Source organism: Staurois parvus, unplaced genomic scaffold (genome assembly GCF_062004578.1).
Source record: "Staurois parvus isolate SC_StPar_1 unplaced genomic scaffold, SC_StPar_1.0 ptg000020l, whole genome shotgun sequence".
In the NCBI taxonomy this organism is placed as follows: domain Eukaryota; kingdom Metazoa; phylum Chordata; class Amphibia; order Anura; family Ranidae; genus Staurois; species Staurois parvus.
Window position 1 is genome coordinate 13,709,044 of NW_028317816.1, and position 26,957 is coordinate 13,736,000.

A 26,957-nucleotide genomic window follows, 5' to 3' on the forward strand; every position below is an offset into this window, starting at 1 on the left:
GTCTACAAGTAGCTGCAAGGGGGAAATATAATTATGAGATCAGAAATTTGAAATGAAAAAACAGTACCTTCTGAAAAATATTTTAAAGTGGAATTAAGCCCAAAAATGAAAACACTGACAGGCAGGATTTTTATGGCAGACAAGACCTAGTGGTCTCTTCGGTCATACATGCTTCCCTGTGTCTGTCAGCAATAATGTACACTGAACTGCATAAGCACAGCTCAGAGTACATTTACTGCACGCACTCTTTTCTGTGATGAAGTGACTCCAGTGTGAATGCGCAGGAGTTATGCCATTACAGACCATCCATGCAAGTGGCAGAATAGAGCAAACCCAGGAGAAGATGGAAGCGTTTATGCACTGACAGCTGGAGGGCATCCTTTGACAAGTAAGGCGTAATGTGCTAGTATGAGGTGCAATATTGTAAAAACCTGCAGAGGGTTTGTTTTAGAAACTTTCTTTGCCTAAGGGTAAAACAAATCTTAATGCCTAAGCACAAGTTTGCAACTTTGACATGTGTTAGCAATACTGTACATATCAGAACTACTTTGTGCATCCAGGTGAATTATACATTTTTCAGGACAAATTGGGCTTCCATTTGGTGGTAAATGGTAATGGATATCTCCTGATTTTTTTTTCTTTTATTACCAAAGGAAAACTGGCTCAAAATAGTGAAAAAAAATTTTTTTTTTAAATTTAGCTGTATATATCTTGCTACTTTCATAACCTAACAACAAAGAACAACCCAAAATAATTTCTCCTGCTCCTGATTATCGCAGCAAAACCACATATGTGTATGGTAGTTGTTTGTGCCTGCAGTACAGCCCAGAAACAATAGTGCACAGTTTGCTTTTTTTTTTTTTTATCCTGCCACTAACTGACCCAAACACAAACCCTGGCACAGATCTAGATCGAACCTTGATGTAGTTGTTTTTGTTTGTTTTATTTAAATATTTTTGTTAATGTATTTATTTATTACAAACACTTGTTTTTGTTTTTTTTTTTTATTTCTTTCGGAAAGGACAGAGATGCAATGTGTGTCTCCTCCTCCATTCAGAGAGAGAGAACAAGGGGAGCAGGCTTCACAGTGACTGATCACTGTGATAGCCAACCAGAGGCTATCACAGCGATCAGGTGACCCGGAATCGGGAGTTCCGGGTCCGATCATTAGAACGGGACTCAGGGCTCTCAGTGACACCCCGGTCTTTGTGCTGGGAGTGTGCCGTGCAGCGCGCTCCCAGCAGAAAGACAGGTACACAAGTTTGCAACACCACGGAAAATAGCCCAGTTCTGTGAGGCTGCTAATTTGCATGCGGTCAGCGTCAAGGGGTTAAAGCGTAAATCAAGTCCACAATACTTACCTCTCCTACAACAGTCCAATGTCCCTCACCAGCAATGGCATCTTCCCAGCTTCTTCCAGGTTGTGGCTGTTTTCTTTGGCCATTGCAGTCACTTGTAGCAACGTTATTTCTGTACATGTGCAGAAATTCAGTCATTCCAGTTCACAGGATCTGTGCCAGAATGTAAACTGAATTGAGCCTGCACAGTCTACATTCACAGGAAGACTGCGAGCAGACAGGTAGGTTTATTTAATTGCAGAAGGGATATTGCATGTCTGTTTTGCAATATAGAGCCTTCTTGTGCAGTTTTATAAACTGAGATTTTATTTCTGCTTTAGGTCATTGTACATAGTATAGTAAAACTTTAGTTTACTCCCTTGTAAAAAAAAAAATAAAAAATGTTTTTCTTTCAGATCTGGGGCGAATGTACAATCTTGTATCACGAATACAGGATGGTCTGGGAGAGCTGAAAAAACTTTTAGAAACACATATCCACAATCAAGGACTTGCTGCTATAGAAAAGTGTGGAGAAGCAGCACAGAATGTAAGTAATGTTTGTTACACTACTAAGAATAGAGCTGAAACTTGTACACATCACTTAGAAGCCTCATCTGCAAATTCCTCAGCTGCTTTTTTTTTTTCTTTTCCCCCTCCTGATTTGTGTTGACATTTAGGCAGGCTTCAACATTTATGAATTGTGGTAATGTGTGGGAAAACATGCATTACTACAATGCATGGTAACATCTGATATGGGGTGCCATTTATTTTTAATGGTTCCCCAACAGACCTTCTCATACATGGATTTCATCGCATTGCAGTGCACAGGGGATTCTGTGCATTGATGACAAATGGTGAATAACTGGTTTTAAGTGTGTTGTGGTGCATTGACATCCCATTCAAAATTAACAAGCTGTTTTAATGCAGCACATGTTAATGCACAAAATACCAGATATCAACGTGATTGTAGTAACACACCAGATAGGTATAAAGGGAAGCTAAAGGTAAATTAATATGACACTCCTTGAGTAAACCTGAAACTTTTTTCTTGGCACTATAAAATCAAATGTTGTGTTTTTAAGTGCCAAGTATCAGGGAAGATGCAATTTATAGTTTCATCTAAGATATATATATATATATATATATATATATATATATATATATATATATACATATACATACACACTATATTGCCAGAAGTATTGGGACACCCCACCAAATTATTGGATTCAGGTGTTCCAGTCACCTCCATGGCCACAGGTGTATAAAATCAAGCACCTAGGCATGCAGACGTCTACAAACATTTGTGAAAAAATTAGTCTCTCTCAGGAGCTCAGTGAATTCAAGTGTGGTACCGTGATAGGTTGTCACCTGTGCAATAAGTAATAAATATTCCACAGTCAACTGTTAGTGGTAGTATAAGAAAGTGGTAACAACAGCAACTCAGCCACGAAGTGGTAGGCTACGTAAAATGACAGAGCGGGGTCAGCTCATGCTGATGCGCACAGTGCGCAGAAGTTGCCAACTGTCTTCAGAGTCAATAGCTAAAGACCTTCAAACTTCATGTGGCCTTCAGATTAGCACAACAACAGTGCGTAAAGAGCTTCATGGAATGAGTTTCCATGGCCGAGCAGGTGAATCCAAGCCTTACATCATTAGGTGCAATGCAAAGCGTCGGATGCAGTGGTGTAAAGCACGCTGCCACTGGACTCTAGAGCAGTGAAGACATGTTCTCTGGAGTGCCGAATCACGCTTCTCTGTCTGGCAATCTGATGGACGTGTCTGGCAGTTGCCAGGAGAACAGTACTTGCGTTACTGTATTGTGTAAAGTTTGGTGGAGGGGGGATTATGGTGCGGGGTTGTTTTTTAGGGGTTGGGCTTGGCCCCTTAGTTCCAGTGAAGGGAACTCTTAAGACGTAAGCATACCAAGACATTTTGGACACTTTCATGCTCCCAACTTTGTGGGAACCGTTTGGGGATGGCCCCTTCCTGTCCCAACATGACTGCGCACCAGTGCACAAAGCAAGGTCCATAAAGACATGGATGTGTGAGTTTGGGGTAGAGGAACTTGACTGGCCTGCACAGAGTCCTGACCTCAACCCGATAGAACACCTTTGGGATGAATTAGAGTGGAGACTGTGAGCCAGGCCTTCTCGTCTGACATCAGTGCCTGACCTCACAAATGTGCTTCTGGAAGAAGGGTCAATCATTCCCATAGACACAATCCTAAACCTTGTGGAAAGCCTTCCCAGAAGAGTTGAAGCTGTTATAGCTGCAAAGGGTGGACCAACTCAATATTGAATCTTATAGACTAAGACTGGGATGCCATTAAAGTTCATGTGCATGTAAAGGCAGGCCAACCAATACTTTTGGCAATATAGTGTATCTAATGATTAATGATAATAGCATTATCTGTGTGTGCGTGCGTACATATATCTGTATTCTTCTTTCTTTTTTTTTTTTTTTAATACACAAAGTGTTGTTATATTCTCCCAGGATCCAAAAATGTATGTACAGACAGTCTTGGATGTCCACAAGAAATATAATGCACTAGTTATGTCAGCGTTCAACAACGATGCAGGGTTTGTGGCTGCTCTGGATAAGGTATGTATTTTTACATTTTGTTTTCTAATCACTGTTTTTTTACCCACTAATTCAGAACAATTTCCTCATACAAGTCTCCTCTTCACTACAGGCTTGTGGCCGATTTATAAATAACAATGCAGTGACAAAAATGGCCCAGTCTTCCAGCAAATCTCCTGAACTACTTGCCCGCTATTGTGACTCTCTACTAAAGAAGAGGTAAGCATCTTTTAGCTTTATAACAAACAAATTACATTCTCCTCTTTCTTGCATTTGTGAGTATATGCATTTTCTTCTTGACTTGCATCTACTTAAAATGTTCATACTCTATTCTGTTTGTTCAGCTCCAAGAATCCAGAAGAGGCAGAATTGGAAGACACACTTAATCAAGTTGTAAGAATCAACATTTTATCATTTATTTTTTATTATAAATGTGTGTATTTTAACCATTTGTCGCCTGCCCTATGGCCGAATGGCGGGCGGCAAATGTCATCCGCGTTCCGGGTGGACGCCATATGGCGTCCTCCCGCACATGCGTAGATTGCGCTCCTGCAGAGTGGCGCAGCCGATGACAGATCTGAGTATCGGCCCCGTTGCCGGTACCGTGTGACCTGCTGTGACCAATCACAGCAGGTCACATGACAGTTGTATACAATGGATGGCTTCATTCATGCCATCCATTGTATACTAGTGTCTAGCTGTGAATGGTCACAGCTAATCACATGCACATGTCATGTGATTAGCTGTGGCCAAATCACAGCGAAGCACAAAAAAAAAAAAAAAACCTCTGGATGAATCAATGTCATTCAGGTAAATGCTTGCTTATAGCAAAGTAATTCTTTGCTATAAGCAAATTGTGTAAAAAAATACTGATCACTTCCCCAAAGTAGTACAATGTTACTATGGTAACATTGTACTACTTTGGTCATAGGGAAATATGAAAAAAAAAATATATATATTATTTTTTTTTTCATACTGTCACCAGTCAGTGTCCCTGATCACCACCATGCCAGTTATATGATGACGCTGTACTGCACTGGTGACAATATGTAAAAAAAAAATAGTGAAACTAATTTTTTTTAATTTTCCGAAAAATGACAAAAAAAATACAACTTCAAAAAACTCGCCATGCCTCTTATGAAGTACGTCGGACTGCCTACTCTGCAAAAAGGGGTCATTTGGGGGATATCTGTACTGTTCTGACATTCTTGGACCTCAAGAAATTAGATTGGCTGTCAGTACTTCAGGATTGATCAATATTCAGATCTATACCATAGTTTGTGACCTCTATAACTTTCCTACAAACTAAAAAATACATCCTAATTTGGGTTATTTTCACCAAAGACATGTAGCAGAATACATCTTGGCCTAAATTTATGAAGAACAATTCTTTATTTGCAAACTTTTATAACAGAAACAAAGAAAAACTTTTTTTTTCAAAATTATTGGTCTTTTTTTGTTAATTTAGCAAAAAATAAAAACCCCAGCGGTGATTAAATTCCACCTAAAGAAAGCTCTAGTTGTGTGAAGAAAATGCTAAAATTTTAGTTTGGGTACAATGTTGTATGACCGTGCAATTGTCATTCAAAGTGTGAGAGCGCTGAAAACTGGCCTGGGCAGGAAGGTGTAAAATTGCTGTATTGAATTGGTTAAACATGTCTTTCCATTCCTATTGAACCTAAAAATACAGATATGTACTAGTGCAAAGCCCAGCTATTGCTGTTTTTAGATGGCTATATCATGCGTCTGGTATATTTTTGGGGGGGTTTATTTTGTTTTACCCATTTAATTGATAAAAGCAAAGGGATTGTTACTAGCTCTGAAATTTTTCTTCCACAGATGGTAGTATTTAAATACATAGAAGATAAGGATGTATTTCAGAAATTCTATGCAAAAATGCTCGCAAAACGTTTAGTGCACCAAAACAGCGCCAGCGATGATGCAGAAGCGAGTATGATATCCAAACTTAAGGTAAGTTATTTGAGAGTATATCTTTTTTTTTTTTAGCTGATCAATAGCCTAGGTAGGAGGAGTCTTTTATTTAATGTGTTCCTAAACCCACAACAGAAAAATCAGTCTGTATATGCAGTAAAGCATGCTTGTTATACTCACTGTGGAAGCTAAAGGGTTAATCTTCTGCATTGTGTAAAAAGGCCATTTGATCCTGTCTTCTCTGTTCCTCCTCTTTTTCAAATGTCCACGTCATATCTCCTGATAAGACAGACTGAGCCATAGTTATTCTGCACATGCTCAGATCTCCTGATAAGACAGACTGAGCCGTAGCCATTCTACACATGCTCAGTTTGGTTTGTATTCTAGAGAGGGTGTTTTGTTTTTTTTTCTTGGGAGAGTGCATGTGATCAGCACATGACTAATGAGCACTGTCCAGATAGAGGTCAGAGGTTTTGCATCCTCCTAGAGCAGAAAGAAAACTCATCCTACAAGCTTTAACCAGTGCTCTGCTGGACACTGATAGAAGTCACAAGCCTGCTCTAACTGTTGATGAGAAAAGGTATTTAGTAGTTTATATTTACTAAACGAAATTGCACTTCTATGTTCTGTGTAATGTGGGAGACCGGATATAGTGAATGCAGGGTCTGGGGTTTAGTAACACTTTAACTCATCTGTGGAGTATAATCGTATTAAAGATGTTTTTGGGCTCTGTGAAAAATCAGTAGGTTATGCAGGTTCTGTAGAAGAAAATTGTGGTGCTTTTTCTGGTCCTGTCCATCTTTACTGTGCAGTGGGGCTTTTCAAAATAATTTTGGCTGCATTTTCAAGCCTATAACTAGAAAAGGTGAACACGGTTGTATCATTCATATTTAGTATTTTTGCTCAGTATTTTCCTATCTACACTTAAAGTGAAATTCCAGTAAAATTCTAACTCCGCTTAAACCTACTCCCATCCCTATCCTATCTACCTACTTGCCTATTAAAAGAAAAGATGTCTATACTTGCCTATCCTGAAGCTTCTCTAGTCCAGTCACATGTTCGGGTCCCAGGGTTGGCTTCTGTGTAGAGGAGAGGCAGCGACAATGGCTGCGGAGCCTGGGCAATGATGCCACCCAGAGTCTTAGTGTGGCATCCGTTATTCGCTTTCCCTTCTCTACACTGAAGTCAGCACTGGGACCCAATTGTGTGGTCGGACCAGAGTGGCTTCAGAATAGGTAAGAGTTGGCATCTTTTTTCTTTTTCTGGGTTTAATAGAATAATTTTATAATGGGGGTAGGAGTAGGCATAGGCTTAATTAGAGTTTTACTGGAATTCCACTTTAAACGTTCCTCCTGTTTTGCATGCTATACACAAATGCAATTGGTTATCCTATTAAAGACACTTAATAAGATACTTGATAATAAAAAGTCCACTTTATTTCTTGGCTTTATCTGTTTTTTTCTGTATCCCTTTTTTTAATTGCAATACAGCGTCCATGTGTAAAATACTACTCACTGAGAGTACGTTAATCTTGCAGTAGAGAACTAGAAATATGTAATTATGTATGCCTAGTTCCTAATGTCATTGTCAGTTTAACTGCCGATCTAAACTTTAAAATATGATGCTCATGAAGGCTAGGTTCACATCTGTGCGGGTGGTGCCGCTGAGGATCCGCATGAAAATCCATGCAGCCGCACCACCCTCACAGAGAAATGCGGACCCGCGGGTGTGTGCCATTACTTCTAATGGCACGCCGCCCGCATTGGAAAACGCAACCGTACTGGGAGCCGAGGTTCCCGCGTAGGCTGCTTTTTTGGAAGAAGCACAGGGACTTCTTCCCTACGTGTCACGGGCACTAGAGTCCATTCAAATGAATGGGCTCTCCTGCCCATGCAAAACGCAGCCCGCACGGCCGCATATATGTGTGTTGCGCTGACTTTATTGGCATGTCCGATATTCCACTTTGAAGGAACAGGTCAGCTACTGAGTTAAGACATGTCGGCTAAGGACATAAGAGTAGTGTTGCTCTTTTGCTGATGAATCCAGCTCGGCATTTTACTCTAAAGCGAAGTTCCTGCTTGTAAAAACCATACTGTATGCATAGAGTTCAGAAAGCTTTTAACAAACTAATTTACATCAATGAAATGCATTTGCTTTATATACTGCATAACTGAATGGTAATTTAAAATATGTCATACGTTCACTGTTTTGGTATTTGAGGTAAGGGTGGAGAGCTAATTGCACTGCTTTATCACTCGTATCTTTACAGCAAGCCTGTGGTTTTGAATATACCTCAAAGCTGCAAAGGATGTTCCAAGACATTGGTGTCAGCAAAGACTTAAATGAACAGTTTAAAAAGCACCTGACAAATTCAGAACCTCTTGACTGTGAGTACCTCATACTAAGACATTTTATGGCTGGAGTATTTAAATAAAATGCACTTCATCTAGACTTGGTGTTGCTTTCCAGCACTCTTAAAATTTGCATTACATTGATAATATAGTTTGATCCCCCCCCCTTCTCTGCCTTAGTCTGCCTCCTGGCAACAATATAGTTTAGCCTTGAATAAAGTGAGCAAGGATTACAAATGCTCAGGTATTCATGCCCATCTTTTACTTTCTGTTGTAGGGATTGTGGAAATCTCCCTAGAGTAATTGGAAATCTCGTCCTTAACAGTTGTCACTGTAATAGGTGTGCTCATTAGTAGATACCCTCTCCACTCTTGTTTTGGTGACAATTTAAATTTTTGGATTTCCCCTTGACAGTAGTTACCAGGACAGATGGTGAACATGGATGCAAACAGCTATGAAAATTTTAGACGTTACAGCACTTCCCTCTCTGTTCAAGCCTAGAAAAAACAGCTGTTGCTAGTGTTCCAATTTAGGAAGTAATTATGTAGTTAATATGGTTGACCTGGTGCCTGGGATTAATTACTCTGCAGATGGGTGACTTGCTGTTATCCTGGTCATAGTTATTTCTATTCTAGTAGCCAGTTGAAGAAATTTTCATTCATGCTGGTTGTAGAAGAGCCCCACTAGTTATTGCATATACAGTAGGTATAGAAGAGAATCGCCTCCCCTATTAAAATCAGCCTGAAATGAAGACAGACACAGTTTTTGTTTTATCTGTCCATATTTACTGAGTGCAATTTATACCATCCAAGTGAAAGATAGAACTGCAACATGTCAGAAAAAAAATTCAAAAACAAAATTGCTGCATTGGAAAAAGGATCACACCCTTGTGTCAGTATTTTGTTGAACCACAGTTTGCTTTAACTACAGCCTTTAGTCTTTTGAGATATGTCTCTAACTTTGCACATCTAGACTTTGCAATATTTGCCCTCTCTTTGCAGAACTGCTCAAATTCAGTTAAATTTGATAAAGACCATTTGTGGACTGCAGTCTTCAAGTCATTTCACAGATTTTCAATGGAGTTTAAGTCTGGGCTCTGACTAGGCCATGCAAAGACATTCACCTTTTTTCCCTTCATCCACTATGTCATTTTTGCGGTGTGCTTTGGTTCATTGTCATTTTGGAAGGCAAACCTCCTTCCCATTGACAACTTTCTGGCAGACGACAGCAAATTTTCCTCAAGACTTTGATGGTATTTTGCCCCATCTATTTTTCCTGCTATATCCTGACAAGTGTTCCTGTCTCTGCTGCAGAGAAACAACCCCATAACAGGATATTACCACCTCCATGCTTTACTGTATTGTAGCATTACCCCCTCAAAAGCCGCTGGATTTGTTTGGGTCCCCCTAAGCTCTGCATGGCCAGGCAACACACATTTTCCACATCTTTCCATACAAAGTCAGTAAGACCGTTCTTGAGCTGGTTTTTAGTTGTTTTTATTGAGAGGGTTAACAACTTGGATGGAGTCTAGGGATATATGAGATATGAGAAATACCCCTGGTATATCTAAGGGTATATGGGATGTGCAAGAACTGCAAACTTGAGGACAAACAACTGTATACTGTACAAAAATTGTGGTTCAGGAAAATAGTACTATCTGTTGAGGACTGAAGTCCCCTTGTTGTACCTCCTCTTCACCCGGCTGCACTGAGGGAATCCTTGGGCAAGGGGTTCCAAGAGCTAACATTTAAGTAGTCCTGGATGAGAACTAGTTGGGTCTTACACCTGAACACCCTCTCCCTTTGTCTGTCCCAGGGGGTGTAGAAGTACTCGCACTGTTTGTAGTTGCTTTCAGGTCTTACGCTGGATTGGCTACTTCCCTGCCTCACAAGATGTCCTCCTAAGGAGACTTTGGGCAGTGGAGATCCTTCTTTCCAGTATCTCACCTGTAGGTTGCCCCACCTCCCAGACTCCACACTCCAGCCTCCTCTCACTCCATCTTCCACCCGACTCTAGGAACAACTCCCTGCTGCATAGGTTCTGTCACATTTAAGGTTTGCTCTTGCCACCGTGCCTGGCCTCCTGTCTAAGGATTGGCCAAGTTCCCTTAAACATGCAAATCTGGGTCTCCTCCGCCTCTCTTCCAGAAAGTTCTCCCAGTTTCTGGAAGGGTGGAAAGGCTCCAGAAGCCCTGACCTGTAGAGCCTCCCAGCTTGTTCTGAGGTGAACTCTCTCTACTTCATTCCCAGGCTGATTCATCCCAGGCTACCCAGCCTCTAACAAAATAACAAAGCCTATAACTAGAGGGTGCTACATGTAGGATTGGTGTTATTTGGATAGTGAGCTGTAATGGATTTCCGCCAGACTTGTTTTGAGGCCAAATCCTTCAATTTTAGTCTCATCTGACCATAACCCCTTTTTCCACGTGGCCTCAGAATCTTCAAGGTGCGTTTTTGGCAAAGCTCAGTCATGACTGCATGTGGCCTTTCTTGAGGAGTGGCTTTTTTCTTGCAACCCTCCTATACAAGGCACATTTGTAGAAAAATTGTGATATTGTTATCACATGCACACAATGACCACTCTTTGTCATAAATTCCTGCAACTGCTTCAGAGTTGCTGTAGGCCTCTTGGTAGCCTCTCTTACCAGTTTCCTTCTGGCTCTTTCATCCAGTTTGGAGTGACGTCCTGATCCATGGAGGGTCTGTGTTGTACCAAATACCTTCTACTTCTTAATAATAGACTTCACTGTGCTTCTAGGCATTGATAAAGCCTTTGAAATTTGTATATATCCATCTCCTGACTGTGCCTGTCCACATCTTTATCCCGGAAATCTTTTAACAGTGCCTTGCCACCCATACTTGATTGTTTACCATGGACTGAAATGCTGCAGGAAAGCTCTTTTCATGCTGAGCTAATCAAAATGACCACAGCTGATCACAGTTGAAAGTTAAATAACTTTGTGTGCCATTGAGAAGGTGATTGGCTACACCTGATTGAGTTTACAAGTCATTTTTAGGAGGGGGTGATCCTTTTTCCAACCCATGATTCTGTGTTTAGAAATGTTTTTCTGACATTTGGTGTTACGTCTTTCACTTGGATGTTATAAGTTGCACTGAGCAAATACAGCTGGATGAAACAAAACTGGTGTTGGTCTTCATTTCAGGTTGCAAAGTGGCAAAATGTGATTATTATAATGGGGGTGATTCTTTTCTGTACCCACTGTAGCTTGCTCTCCTAGTACACTTTAAATCCCAATGCAGTTTAAGAAAAACGGTGGTTCCAGTTGTTTCTGTTCATGCCTCTACCAGATATCCATGTGTGGGGGAATAATCACACATAAGCCTTGTGTGTGACAACTGACATTTCCTGCTTAGCATGTCATAGGTCGGTGGTAGTGTTTTTGTAGAAACAATATGCCTCCCACTTTTAGCAGAGATCCTCTTTAGTTTGAATAACTGCACTTTTATATGTAATATTTTATATAATGCTAGCTGTCTGTCCACCTTTATGCCATGACAGGGGTTTCTGAGGCATATGATGCTTTCTAGCAGTAAAATTAGTTCTTTTTCTTTAGTGTCATAAGAATTCCCCCTCTTTCTTACATATTATATCCTATAAACTAAACCTCCATAAATTAGAGAACCACATTTGTAGAAACATATTGAAAATCAGATGTACAAGGCTGAGGAATGTATTTCAGCACACTTTTTTCATGTTGAAAGTGAACCTTCAGTTTAACTGTCAAAGAGGTTAGCACAATCATTTTTGTTACCTGAATGTTCTGGACTTAGTATTTTTCATGTAATGGTGTAATTGAGTTTCTGGTCCTTTTATAATGTTGCCTTCAACATTGTGGGCTTTGAATCCTTGATGCTGCTTTTATTTTGCCAGTGTGTTATTTTATCCAACTTTAATTTCAGTAGAATATATTAAAACAGATATGTGTTCCCTTTATAAAAAAATAAATAAATCTTGTTTAAAGGCCTCTCTTGTCAACAAGTAAAATTGGTGAGGTATTAATGCAATCTGGGTACTGTTTCCCTAGGGTTTCCTGTCCCTTTGCTAATCTCAGAATTTGCATCTTCATCTTGGTACAGATTTTCCACACAGAGATACAGTTTATGATGCTATTTCTGTGTGGGGCTACTACTGCATGGTCATTGCCTAAGTTCATATGTAACAAGCATTTAACCTTTCTCGGTTTTATCTTTTGCAGTGGATTTCAGCATACAAGTCCTTAGCTCTGGGTCATGGCCTTTTCAACAGTTCTGCACATTTGCGTTACCTTCTGAGGTATGATATGGATTGGTTGCCTCCATAATATGGCTTTGTTCATTTCTGTTATGGCGAATAGACAGTCTTTTGAGAGAGCCACAGATTGCTAAATACGTGTTACTGTACATTTGGGAGATGACTTGATGCAATGTCTGTCAGACATGGAAGTGTAACAAAAAAAAAAAAATTGTTGTTGTATGTGTTTTATTTTCTGATGACTCCGGAGGGTGTGATAGGATTATGGCATTCAGAATTATGCAGTCATTTCAGGACATAGATACCACAAAATACCCATTTTCCTGCTTACTATAAAGCTTTCATATTTTGGAAGCTTAATGGGAGGCTGAACATATTGCTAAATGTTAGCTTTTGTTTATTTTACAACAATTACCAAACCCTCAATTTGTAAAATAACCCATTCAGTTTAAAACAGAAGTGAAAAGCCAAACATTTGTGTATACGATTAACAAAAACTTTAAAATACAATTTTTTTTTTTTTTTTTTATAAGTGATCACATACCTCTGTTCTTAGCTTTATAAGGATCTCAGGGAGGAGAAACAGCAGCACACTGATCTTCCCAGTGAATGGCAGCTGACGTTTGATCATTTAGCTCCCACACAGCCATAAAACTGACCATGCCCTGCTCTCATACCTAGAGTGGTAATTTTTTAATAGGAAAACAGAGGGGCTGGCAGGAACATCAGGGATTTCACTCAAAGGAATCAATACAAAGAAAACAGGATACATTTTCGTACATGTACATGGTACAGCAGACACATATCGGGTATATGAAGTGTTGGGTTTATATATTCTTTAAACCAAGAATAACACATGATGAATTTATGCCTGTTTTAGGCCTGTAGTTAACTATAACTAGTAGAAGGCAACTTGCCTATCTCTGGTATTTTATTCTTATTCGTCCTGTATCTTCCTCTAGTAGTGAGTGAGAGTAGCTGCTGCATTCGATCTAAAGATTATATTTTATTTATATATATATATATATATATATATATCTTTTTTTTTTTTTTTCTGCAAGGAGTAGGAAAGTATTGTCCCAGAGCAGGTGCCCCCTGTGTACAATTTCCCCTTTATTCATGTTCTGTAGGCAGTTTAAAAATTTGGATTATCCATTGCTTCAGGATGGCAAATAAAGCAGTAAATGTCCTCAATAGGTACACATGCAGCAATAATTCACTTCCATGTTTCATCCAATATTAAAACATTCTCATTGTTGTGATTGGCTTAAAACTTATGTCCAATCGAAAAGAAATTGAAAAAACTGTTGTGCAAGAATTATAGTGTGCTCCTGCCTTCCTTTTTGATATGGCAACACCGCTTTGAATTCCTAAGCACATGTTGTCAGCCCTACCTACTTAATTTCTGATGGATTACGTAAATCTCTCGTCTGCCCCAATAACCCTTCCTTGTGCACAGGCAGAGAGGGCACTGAATGTTTTCGGCTTACAAGATTTCTGGAAAAATCAACAGGTATTTGTTTGCACTCAAATAGATAAAACACTTGCGGTGTTCTGTTTAGCAGCCTCAAAAGGGATCAAATAAGAGAAGTTTAATTGTTGGGTTTTCATACACTGTAAAGCGAGACTTCACTTTTGCTGTGCATTATACGTTTGTACCTGTCCCTGCCAAATAAAAAAAACACGCTTCCCTGAAGATAAATGTTGTTTCCAGCAATTTGACGTACATATCTTGCCGTGCTCTGAAATAGGTGTTTTTGGTAAAGGCTGCACATTTAGCCCAATGCATGACCAATATTCATATAGCACTATCTAGTGGTGGCCTGGAACAACTTATCAACAAGCAATATAGATTGTAAACCTAGAACCAACCCATACTGCTGGAATCGGAATTTATTTTCAGGAAAAGGTGTCCCATTATTTTGGCTTTTTTTTTTTTTTTTTTTTTCATATGCTACAGAATCGAGCACAAAGTTAAAATTCTTAGTGAGAGTAGTTCTAGTTCAAAGCCCAACTGTCAATCACAGCGTGGTAATGTTGAGTGGCATTCTTTCCCTCTTACCACATAGATTGTGCAAAACCTTTTGTTGTTTTTTTTTTCCCCGACTCTGAATGTTTTTTTGTTTTTTTTTCTTTCAGTTGGAGCGCAGTTACCAGAGATTTACAGCTTTTTATGCCAGCCGCCACAGTGGAAGGAAATTAACTTGGTTATATCAATTGTCCAAAGGAGAATTGGTTACTAATTGCTTTAAAAATCGATATACTTTGCAGGTTGGTACCATTGTTGGGAGCTGTGAAAGATATTTTACAACAGGGGTAGGCAACCATAGAGAGGTGGAGATCTACCTGAACAACATGGGAGAAGTCAAAGATCAACAGGGTGCAGCATACTTTGTCTTTTTATGGAGATAACCGACAAAACGACAAATTAAAAAGTAAGGAGGGTTTGGAGAGTTCAGGGGTTGGTAGTAAGTAACAAACGCGTATCTCGCCAATACAAAAATACTCTCTTTATAGTACAAATATCTGCCCCCCCCAAGCTAAAATCGACCACAATTTCTTCCTCTTTCAAGTTGATGCACTGGACTGCAGATGCAGTGGTGCCCAGCAGAGTAGGAGAAATCCTTCTAGGTTTTTCCCTTGGCTGTTTCATATGACACATTGGGGTTGGCAAGGAGCCTAGGACTTTCTTTGGCTTTGTGGTACTAATTGCTGCTCCGATTTCTGGTCAAAGAGGGGGAGACCACTTCTGACAAGGGGGCGTCATGGCAAACTGTGATTTGCTTCTCACATGACACTGATTGGCAAGTAGATTGCAGATGTCTTTTTGCTGACCCCTGCAGTATGTTATTGTAAAGACCATGCATTGGTTATGTCTGAAGTGGACCTTCCACAACTAATCTCTTAATCCATCTACTTGAATTTCATTTATTCAGCGCCATAATTTCTTGTAGAGGTGAACAGTTAGAGAGAAGGGGAAGGGGGTGGGAGCAGTGGTGAATTAACAATGCTTTATGAGCCATTGTAACCTGGTAACCTGTCAGACAACTCACATGGCTCTCTCTGGCCATGCAGTGAACACGCTACACATATCAAAATTATACCCTATTGTTGAGATAAATGCAGATGGTTTCATGTTCTCTGTTAAAGCTTTGTAGAAGTGCTGCTGTTACATCAATACATAAAATGAATACATACAATGCACTGTACAATGATATATGATCTTTTTCTGCCTATTAGGCGTCCACATTCCAGATGGCAATCCTGCTACAATACAACACAGAAGATGCATACACAGTACAGCAACTGACAGATAGTACGCAGATAAAAATGGTATGATAAATTCCACATATTTTTTTTTTTAAGTCTGTGTTTAAAATAAATAGATTTTTTTTAATTTTTTTTATGATAGATCTGTGAACTGAGTATTGTACTCAAATAATGTGGGCAAATGAGATTTTATGGAGTCTTATTCCTAGTGCAGGTTATTTGCAAGGATACATGTGGTGTTTATCCCATGTCCTGAATTTCCTTCTTTTTCAAATGGGATGCATGCATGCACACAACTTTTTCATTCTTTTGGTGTCTCTCAGGATCTCAGAATACTGTTGTGATGTAGACAGTCAATACAGCAGCTTCCAGAGCTTAACCTGCAATTACCCTGTCCTTGAAGTGTTACTAAACCCACATCCGTAAAATCAGTCTGTATATGCAGTAAGGCATGCTTGTTATTTTCACTGTGGAACCTAAGGGGTTAATTCTCTGCATTATGTAAAAAGGCTGTTTGATCCTGTGTTCTCTGATCTTCCCTTCCTTCCACAGTCCCCAATCCATTTGCTGATAATACACCACCCTAGGAGACACTCTGCACATGCTCAGTTTGGTGTGTTTTGGTAGAGAGTCTTTTTTCTTTTGGGGGGGGGCAGGTGCATGTGATCGACACAGGGCTAATCCGCAGTGTCCAGAAGGTCATGGGTTATGCCTCATAGGACAGTCAGAACACTGAATGAACACTCCTCCTACCAGATTAACTAGTGCTCAGCCAGACACTGATAGAATTAGCAAGACTGCTATATACTGCTGATGAAAAGAGGGTTTTAGCAGTTTATATTTACTAAAATAATTGTACTTCCATGTTCTGTGTACTGTGGGAGACCAGATATAGTGAATGCAGGGTCCTGGGTTTAGTAACACTCTAAGAAAGAGATCTGTGTGAGTGAGCAGATCAAATTGGGTTACCTATCTATGTGTATCAGTATAGCGTGTTAACAAAAACTTGTGCATGCTGTTGTCAGTCCTGCCATGGGAACCAATACACAGTTTAGTGGCTTTTATCTTCTGAAATGCTCCTATGTGGAGTTTTTCAACGTTCAATAAATGTGGCAAGGCTACCTGTGTGGAAGAGAGCATTGAATCCAACATCGTGTCTAGTGGGGTGAGCAGATTGTGATAGTATATTACTGGGAAGAAGTGTATTTGTGCGTTGGCTTATTCTACTACAGTTCTGCTTGAAAGCCTGTTACTGTTGGAAATGTGAAGAGAAATGTGAGAAAACACTGAGCTATACATTTTTTGGAAAACCATCCAGATAACATAATATTGGACACAATACCAGCAAATCACAGGGATTTTAAGATGTGTGTTTTTTTTCCCGTTACAGGACATCCTGGTTCAGGTTCTACAAATTTTGCTTAAATCAAAGTTATTGGTGAGTTTTGGCACTGTTTTTATTACGATAAAAAAAAAAGTTGGTTGTTAAAGCTGAATGCCAGGCAAACGAAATATACAGTTGCAGTAAAAAGAATTAGCATTCTGGTCATCCAAAGATTTACACAGCCTGGCAAGACACCTGTATGCTCTTTCCTGAAGTAGTTACCTCCCTGTCCCCCACCAGGAGCAGCAGCAGACTACTGAGCTGATCCCTCTGCTCACAGTCTACTGTACAGGGGATTGCAAGAGACTGAAACCTCTCTGGTATATATGCTAGCTACGTTTTAAAGGAGTTCTATAGTCACAGTTACAATTTGTGATCTGTACAAATATCTTCCAGACCTTACTTTCCATGTCCAGCTGCACATTCAATACTTCCCTTGTTTAACCCAGCTACTGTAGAGGAAGTCACTAAACCTATTTTCCAGCACGCACCTAACCACCTGTCCCCTGTTCCCTCTCAAATACTACGGTCACCCTCTGGCTCTATCCTTTTCTCTTTTAACTCATATCTTCAATCTCTCCTTTTTTGATGACATCTTTCCCAATCCTCTAAAACATGCCCCCTTACTCAAAAAGGCCCCACTGGACCCCACAAATCTCAACATCCTAAGACACATCTCCTTAATCCCCTTTGCCACCAAACTTTTTGAACATCTAGTCTACAACCGCCTCATCTATCACCTCACTGAGAATAACCTTCTTGATCCCCTTAAGCCCGGGATCACACTGATGTTGTGCAGAATTCGCATTGCTTTCAGTGTGATTTCTGCACCTCATCATAATCGCTCCCCGTTCATACAACCCGCTGCGGGTGTGTATTTTAAGTTAACGACACCCTGAAATCAGTTTGAAAAACGTGTGGCGATGTGGAAAATCAGATCACATGGATGTGAACACCCATGTGATTCGATTCTGGTGCGAACAAAAAAAGGGACCTGCACTTCATTTTTTGGTGCGGATGCAGTGTGATTCATGCCATACAAAATGTATGGCTCAAATTGCACCTCACAGAAATCGCATGTGATTTGCGCTGGAATGCGGTGCGGTTCCTGTACGAATCAAATGCGATGTGCCGCACCACATCAGTGTGAACTCAAGCTCAGTCTGGATTTCTCCCACAACACCACAGAAACTGTTCTAAAACTCACAAACGACTTGCAGCTAAAACCAACGGTCACTATTCTGTACTCTTCTTTTTGGATCTCTTCTGCCTTTGATACAATTGACCACTCCCTCCTCCTCTTATTTCCTTGGTCTCTGTGACAGTGTCTCTATTGGTTCTCGTTTTACCTCTCACCCACACCCTCAGTGTCACTTACAATTCTACTTCCTCTTCTTCTTTTCCTCTTAACGTCAGTCTTCCATGGTTCTGTCCTTGGACCTTTCCTATTCGCGATCTACACCTGCTCCCTGGGTCAGCTGATAGCTTCTCATGGCTTCCAATACCATTTCTATGCTGATGACACCCAAATCTATCTTTCTACTCCTCCGCTCACCCTCCCTCACATATCACTGATTTACTAACAGACATATCAGTATGGAAGTCAAACAAGGCTATTGCCCCTTCAGTCCATCATGAATGCTTCTGCCAGCCTCAAGCACTTTACCAACCCTTCAGTGTCTTCTACCTCTCTCTGCCAGTTCCTCCACTGGCTTCCGCTCACTCAATGAATAAAATTCAAAATACTAACAGCAACTTACAAAGCCTTCCACAACTGTGCCCCCAGCTACATCACTAACTTGGTCTGAAAATACCAACCAAACCGATCTCTTCAGTCCTCCCAATACCTCCTGCTCTTTAGCTCCCTTGTCACCTCCTCCCATGCTTGCGTCCAGGACTTCTCCTGAGCCTTTCCCTTCCTGTGGAACTCCTTACCCCAATCTGTCAGACTATCTCCTAATCTATACATATTTTGGCGATCCATGAAAAATCTTCTCTTTAAAGATGCCTATCTTGCTTCTAACTAATACGCTGTGTTGCTATGTTCTCCATCAGCTTATCCCCACAGTTGTCTTCTGCATCATTTTGAGCCTCCCTCTTAGATTGTAGGCTCTAACAAGCAGGGCCCTCTGATTCCTCTTTTACAAAATTGTATTTTAACTGTAACGTCTGCCTTCATTTTGTAAAGCGCTGTGCAAACTGTTGGCACTATATAAATCCTGTATAATAATAATACATACACATTAATTTTTATGATGTCAGAAAGGTAAAAGCAATGGAAACCTGGGATTTTTGAGATTCCAATTTAAGCTTACTTGGAAAAAATCTTTCATTTTGTGAGTTTTGCCTGTCTGCTAGTCATCTCTTTCCACAACTTCCTTTTATTCCCTGCATGCTTTGCAGCTTTTCCTCCCCTGTTTACATTCAATTTCTAAGGACTACATGTCCCACGGTACCTTGCTAGCTGCAAGCTGTGATTCCTGTACTGACTCCGCCTCCTTAAACTCCTCCTCTCAGCACCTCTGTAGTTCAGAAGGCAGGCTCTGTGAATTGTGTGACACAGCAATGCCTACTCACAGGGCATAGTGACTACAGTTCAGAGTATAAGTAAGTAAATGTGTGGGGATCAAAGTAACTTTACAAACTTCCAGATCCTTCAGATTATTAGGCGTAGGCTAGAAATATTTGAAATACAATGTAGAAATATGAAAATATGATTTTGAATTTGACCATAGATACGCCTAAATACATTTAATTCTTTTTTTTTTTTTTTAATTAAATAAATACATAACTGCATGAAATAGTATTTGCCTTGGGTTAAGCTTTAAATTACAATAATTTAGATATATTATTCATTTCTATGTATTTTCTCTGAGTAATTTATTTGATGAGTACCATACTTTAATGCGTTATGTTCAAGAACAGGCCCTGTGCCTGAATGTAGATCTATTGCCAAGCAAGTGAAATCTCCAACAGACAGTATAAAAACACTTGGATTTTGTTGTTTGGGGGCTGATTAAAACCTCTGTCATATTTCTTTAATTGCCATCTATGTCACCGATGGGAAGGTTTTCCTGTAATTCCTTTATGCTCACAGAGACAGGAAGTTGGTGAAATCTCTGCAGTGTGGACAGGAAGGGTGGAAATACCTGACAGGGTTTGACTTTTCACACATTATTAAAATGGGAAAAAGCTTAGTCCTTCTTTTCTTCTTTTTTTCCCCTCCTTGAAAATTAAAGCATTGCTGGCCTTTAAATATTTCTATAATAGTATGCAAGAATTACCAGATTGATTGTAAACCTAAAAATGTTATGTTTCAGATATTACTGAATAACTTCTTTTTCCTTTTTTTTTTTAATTTTTTATATTTCTTTCTTTACTACAGGTATTAGAAGATGAAAATGCAAATGTTGATGAAGTGGAGTTGAGGCCGGATATCTTAATAAAGCTGTATTTGGGCTATAAAAAGTATGTAGATGTAAATTCCTAACAGTTTTTATGTCTTGTATAGTTTTTTTTTTTTTTCTGCTGAATAGATTGGAATATAGCTGTCTTGCAAGATGGGACCTTTGAGGACAGACAATGTGGAACCTTCCATTGCTGAATTGTTTAAAAAGATGTAGGCCCTGGGCTGTCATCCTTTGCTTTAATTTACTAGTTAATGAGCTGCTGATCACTGATGTAAATAGGATGGGTATTTAGACATGGGGCAGCACAATGGCAAAGTAGTTAGAACTTCCGTCTAGCAGCACTAGCACCGTTGGTTCGAATCCCAACCTCAGCACTACCTGCCTGGAGTTTGCATGTTCTCCCTGTGCCTGTGTGGGTTTCCTCCCGGTACTTTGGTTTCCTCCCGCACTCCAATGACATGTTGGTAGGTTAATTGGCTCCTGTCTAAACTGGCCGTAGTTTGTGTATGTATGAATGTGAGTTGTGGGCCTTAGATTGTACACCCCTTGATAGTTTATGAATGATGTGAATGTACAATACAGGTTGTAACGGAACCGACCCAGGCTGCGCTTGAGTCCTTCCGTTAGACTACCGCTTCCCCGTCCGAACACCAACAACAGACACCACAGCCGACCATACAAGACTAGACGACACCAGTCTTGAAGTAATCCAGAAGGTAGACTAGTTTATTTGAACACAGATACAAGATATATACACTCAGGGGACAATCTCTCCTCCCTGCATAATGACACAGGGTGGGGCAATCTACATTTAGTAATAAGAGACACACAGATATTCAAACTTCACACCAGCAGACAGTCCCATCAGGAGGGAGGGCTGCTGGAGACCCCCCCCCCCCCACTAAGCTAATACACAAACACATACATCCCATAATAGTTTGCTCCCAAGCCAGACAAACAATAGAACAATGGGATGCAACCACATGGCATTAAACAATCAACACCCCCACACAATATTAGGACAGATTACCCTGCACCCCTAACAGGCACAGGGTGATTTACACATAAGAGGGATATGGGGAGCTGAGACAGGGGTCGCCCCACCTCTCCAAAGTGAGCTGGGTTCCATGGGCCCCAACCCAGAGTGACTCCCGTCACATAGGTGTAAAGTGCTGCGCTACTGATGGCACTATATAAATAACTTAAAAAAAAAAAAAATAATACAATCAGTGTTAAATGTTGCAGCAAGGATCAGTATGACAGTCCCAAAGCCTAAATATTTCAAAAAAGTTTTGTTGGCTTTTGTTTTTTGTTCAGATAGATTTGTATTATGGGGAAACCATAGTCCCTGGTCAATGAGTACAGTTTTTGTAAAGACTATGTGACTTATTTGTTTGATTTTCCATGTTTCAGTTCTTCTGCTTTATATACAGTTTTGTAGAATGTAGGTGCTATCTAGCAGTTATGATCCCTGTACAAGAATAGGAAATTCTTCCATCAATCTGATTGGCTTTACAGAAAAGCATTGAGAGAGCAAGTAAAGCATAATTACTGCAGTACAGAACTGGAAGCAGTGGCTGCATATATAAAAAGCACTTGTCTTTAAGAACTATACTTCAAAATCAGTTTTCTAAAAGCCCTAGCACACACTGGAATGTATTTGCATCAAGATGATTTTCACATCTAGAACTTAAAAAAACAAAAAAAACAACTTTTGTATAATGCATACACTCATACCTAAAACATTCTACTAATCAAAAGTGAGAATAGTGATTCTTGAGCTGCTGCAAAATACAATCAAGCAATCAAAGTAAACCAATTATGTTTTAAATATTTTGACTTTGATTTAGGTACTCATTTTAGTTCTAACTCGTGATATACTGTTGTAATCTTCCACAAAACCTGCAATCCTCCACAGCACTGAGACTGGGAGAGAGGGGGCAGCACTCAGGGGTGTATGGTACTATCGCCCTAAACAGGTAACACTTAGAGGTCAGTATAGGGACGACTTAGGCTAGGTTGGGTCACAGACCATGCTGTATTACATTACTGCAGTGTAGTTTGGAGAGAAGTCTAGAGCCTGACTGTGAAACCTGTAATGGGTGTCTGGATCAGATGACTGGCTGAACAGAATTACAAATGGTTTGGCAGGTAAAATTTGTTGCACTGCATCTATATATTTCAGGTATGTATATCTGTTCACCTGGAGCTTTGTATTAAGCAAGTGTGCAGATAATTCCAACCAAAGTTTTCCAGATACTTTTGAAGAGTGATTGTATTAAAAAACAAAGTTGGTAGAACAATTAACTACAATAAAAAACAAGGGTGTTTTTAACGATTAGTTTGCACAATATAGATTTCAACTCCTGAGGGTTAATTTACACAGATAAAGCCTTGGATGAGATTTGGACCAAAAAGGGGAAAGGCTTACTTTCTGGAAATGTTGGGTGGATAGGTTTAAATTGTTAAAATTTTGGTCTGTGCTTTCAGTGCGAAAAGCAAACATGTTTTCTTTTAAACTTTTATTGGATATCACAATAATTTTTATACTTTTTTTTTTTTTCTTCTATGTCTGACTTGGCAGTAAGAAGCTTAGAGTTAACATTAACGTCCCCATGAAAACTGAGCAGAAACAAGAACAGGAGACGACGCACAAAAACATTGAGGAAGATCGAAAACTTCTCATCCAGGTAATACCCTGATTTCTGGCTCTAGGGTATTCCTTTTTATATGCTCAGAATCCAGGTTAAATACCCTCAACCTTGATGAAAAGAGCAGTGGCATTTTAACCTGGAATAAGTTTACCATTTGAAACTGTTTTCATCGATAGACTTCAGTAAAGAGTGCAGCCCACCTGGTCCAATTCTTAATTCTGTCCCTGTATCACCACTCTACAGTCCTGCCAAGAGCCATAAAGCCTTTCAAGCAGTGCAGAAAGTGTGCTTGCTGCATCCTCTTTATCCTGCACATGTGCACTGCTGCCCAATTAACTTCTTTGGGAAGAGTTGTATTTTAAAGGATGGCTGGAAACCAGCATGATTACAGCTTCCTATAGAAATGAGTAGGGCCATGGTGCAGAGGACCCAGTGAGGACCCAGTGAGGACTTTTCGTAAAGGATGTGTTGCTCAAATCAGGGCTGCAATAGAGAAGATTGATGGAGGGTGAGGGGCGGGGGGGTGTCGGGGTTTAAGTAATGACTAGGAAGGATGTACTTAGTGGGAGGGCCATGGCTTAAAAGGACAACTTGTATCAAAAGTACTGTTCCTGAAAAACAGTTCCTGTTTAAAGGGAGTCTATTACAAGCAAAAGACCTGTGAGAAAGTCTCAGATGTAGAGATGAGCTTGGGCATCTTCTCAACTCCTCTCTAAACCGAACTCCCATTACTTTGTACTCTGTTGAGCTGCAGAGGGGATAAATGACCCAGCCTGCAGCTCATTGCAGTGCCAAAAATGTGGGAGTTCAGATTAGATAAGTTCATAGGATGCCGGAGATCATTTTTACTCAGATGGCGCCATTCTCTTACCTAATATGATTGCATATTCCATAGCAGTTACTCAATGAATAAGTTTGGCGTTCCACAAATTGCATGGTGCTTAAGTTAGGGAGTGACTGCTTTTACATGAACATTCCACATAAATATTCTGATTGGTGACAGGGTCAGTTTAATTGTCTGCAAATAATCAAGTCTGATGCTTTTAATATGGTTGATCACATAGAAAGTGCTTACAACCGATTCCACGTGGTGAGGCTTTAAAAATAGGCAGATCATGTTGTTGTTTAACCTTTCCAAAGTCAAATCTATAGGTTTAATTTAATTCATATTGCTCATACTGGTTTTGTGTTTTAACCTTTTCCACATATTGGTGAAAGATGGTAAGTAAAAAAAAAAAACTGAGATATGAAGAAATTACACAGAAGAATTGATTTTGGAGTAAACAATGCATACAAGTCTGGGGGGTATAGCTTAGATTTAGGAGGCATGTGTTAATGATTGCTAGCCAAGTACTCTTTGATTGCTGTGTTAATACTTTGAAACAGTCTTGAAGCTTCCCTACAATGGAACTTGTGAGGCTGGGCACTAGGGACCATTAACCGCAGCGCTAGTACTAAAAAATGTATACTTTTTTTATATATCTTATGTTTTCAAATTGTAGCTTTCTTTTTTTAATAAACGTGAAATACGTAAATTTCACTTTCTTTGATTTTTTTTTTTTCTGTATTTTGTTTTATATTTTACAACAGTCATTGAAATCTCTGTAATATTAAGTGCACATTTTCTTGTGATTTAGGCCGCCATTGTACGAATTATGAAAATGAGAAAGGTCTTGAAACACCAGCAACTCCTTGGAGAAGTCTTGACCCAGTTATCATCAAGATTCAAGCCACGCGTTCCTGTAATCAAGGTGTGTAAAATAGATTCTGCTTTCTGTGGAATATCTAGTGTTACCGCTTAAAAAAAATCTTCGCTATGAAACTCTTTTATTTAAAACATTGGAAAACAGACCTTGGACTGTTATTTTTCTGTGCTTACCAGGTTCATGCTCCTTCTGTCCTACAGAAATGTAGCGCAAGAAGGGAAACCACTATTGTAACATTTTTGGTTCTGTCCTCCTCCGGATATGTTTGCAGTGATAACAATTGTCAGTTCTGGGCTTACATTTATTTTATTTATTTCAGGTACTTATATAGCGCTGTCAATTTACGCAGCGCTTTACATATATATTGTACATTCACATCAGTCCCTAACCCTCAAGGGGTGTACAATCTAAGGGCCCTAACTCACATTCATACAAACACATATTACGGCCAATTTAGATAGGAGCCAATTAACCTACCAGTATGTCTTGGGAGGTTTAGGAACTTGATGTGCATACAGAATGACTGACGACATCAGCTTTTCCTTTGGATGATTACATGCAAGATGAAATCCAGAAATGAATAGCACCCCAACTCAACAAGCCAACACACCACGGTGCAGCTCACCCCAGTGCACTGTAGTTTCTGAAAGAGTGGGTGCAGTTTTTTTTCCCCATGATTTAGGTGTGCCAGCAGCTTATTCAACATGAATGCACTACTTTTAATGCAATGCACATTAACACGAGTGTGTAACCGTACCACACAAATGTGAGCCTGGTCTTACTTTCCAGTCACAGGTTGGGAAAGGGAAAGGACATGAAAGTGTTACTTAATTGCAGCAGATGAAAATTAGCTTCCTTATCCTGCTAGTCAGAGCTGTGATGCATGAGAGAACTGGATGCAAATTGACAAATTGATGGCAGGTAAAATGGGTTCCAGATAGTATTTTATCTGTGTATTTAGCTATTTAGTTTAGCTTTAAGCAATGCAGAAGCTTCATTCACACTTGGTTGCACGTCACTCCATGCCCAAAGAGGTTCTGGAGATTCTTTGGCACGTTAGCTGCACTGAGTGGGTCAAACCTGCAAGTTTTACTGTGAAAGGCACACTATATATGAAGCATCACTAAATGGTGGATCATGATCCAGGCCGAGTCACGGTCCCATCTGGACCACCATGATCACGCCACTTAGGAGCTGCTACTTTCCTCCCAGTTTCCGTTGCTTTCATTCCCACAGCAGTGCAGAAGAGTGGGAGGCAGGACAGTTCTAGATGCAAGGTGAGAGGCACAGCAGTAGTACTGGACGGAGGGCCGGAATGGGAGTTCACTTCTCAAGTAACCAGCAGGTTCCAATCACCAGCTTGTAAATATGAAATGTTTAATTGAGCAGCTCCCACTCCTGTCTTCCATCCATTGCTCCTGTGCCTCCCACCTTCAGTCCTGGATAACTGTTTAAGGTGAGAGAGTGAGGGGGTAGAGGAAATGGCTTGGGGGGGTGGGTTGATGTGAAAGGAAGAAGAGGAAATGGCTGTGGAAGAAGAGGGTTGGGTGATGGGAAGGGGGGCTAGGCCATGGCTGTGAGGAGGGTGATAGGAAGTGGGGTTGAGGACACTGCTGTGAATAAAGGGGGGGGGGGGGGGAATATGAACACTACTGTGAAGTGGGTGTGAGGTGGTCTGTGATGTAAAGGTGGGTTTTTGATACGCAGGGAGTACTGTGGACACGGATGTAAGAATGCTATTGTGATGTAATATGAGAGGGGAGCCGTGATGTGAAGGATCTGTCATAACACAAACATGCGATTCGGACTTCTGCTGCAAGAAAATATTACTGATAGAACCTCTATGCATTTTTTAAAGCAATACCCCTGTTATTTGAGGGGCGTTCAAGTCAAACTGGGACTTTAGAGTTTATATTCTAAATGAACAAAATTCAAGGAGTGGAAACTGCATTTATTTTTTGACATACTCTCCTGCTACATTTGTACACTTATCCCAGTGTTTAATGCCTGGAAAGCTTTGACATAGAAAGACTCGTCAGTACTCCTGAACCATCCTAGGACAGCCTGCTTCACTTCATC

At 40.1% G+C, this 26,957-nt stretch overlaps 1 protein-coding gene across 2 annotated transcripts in view; it reads left to right on the forward strand.

The window, feature by feature from the left end:
* CUL1 (cullin 1) overlaps nucleotides 1-26,957 on the forward strand; it is a 136,806-nt gene that overhangs the window by 105,637 nt on the left and 4,212 nt on the right. For both annotated transcript variants that reach the window (XM_089687358.1, XM_089687366.1), the window contains exons 9-21: nucleotides 1,754-1,884; nucleotides 3,834-3,941; nucleotides 4,033-4,139; nucleotides 4,265-4,313; nucleotides 5,760-5,891; nucleotides 8,122-8,239; nucleotides 12,420-12,496; nucleotides 14,594-14,725; nucleotides 15,695-15,787; nucleotides 17,115-17,162; nucleotides 20,494-20,576; nucleotides 23,103-23,208; nucleotides 24,810-24,923. In XM_089687358.1, the coding sequence (XP_089543484.1) occupies nucleotides 1,754-1,884; nucleotides 3,834-3,941; nucleotides 4,033-4,139; nucleotides 4,265-4,313; nucleotides 5,760-5,891; nucleotides 8,122-8,239; nucleotides 12,420-12,496; nucleotides 14,594-14,725; nucleotides 15,695-15,787; nucleotides 17,115-17,162; nucleotides 20,494-20,576; nucleotides 23,103-23,208; nucleotides 24,810-24,923 (1,298 nt within the window). The remainder of the gene's footprint in view (nucleotides 1-1,753; nucleotides 1,885-3,833; nucleotides 3,942-4,032; nucleotides 4,140-4,264; nucleotides 4,314-5,759; nucleotides 5,892-8,121; nucleotides 8,240-12,419; nucleotides 12,497-14,593; nucleotides 14,726-15,694; nucleotides 15,788-17,114; nucleotides 17,163-20,493; nucleotides 20,577-23,102; nucleotides 23,209-24,809; nucleotides 24,924-26,957) is intronic.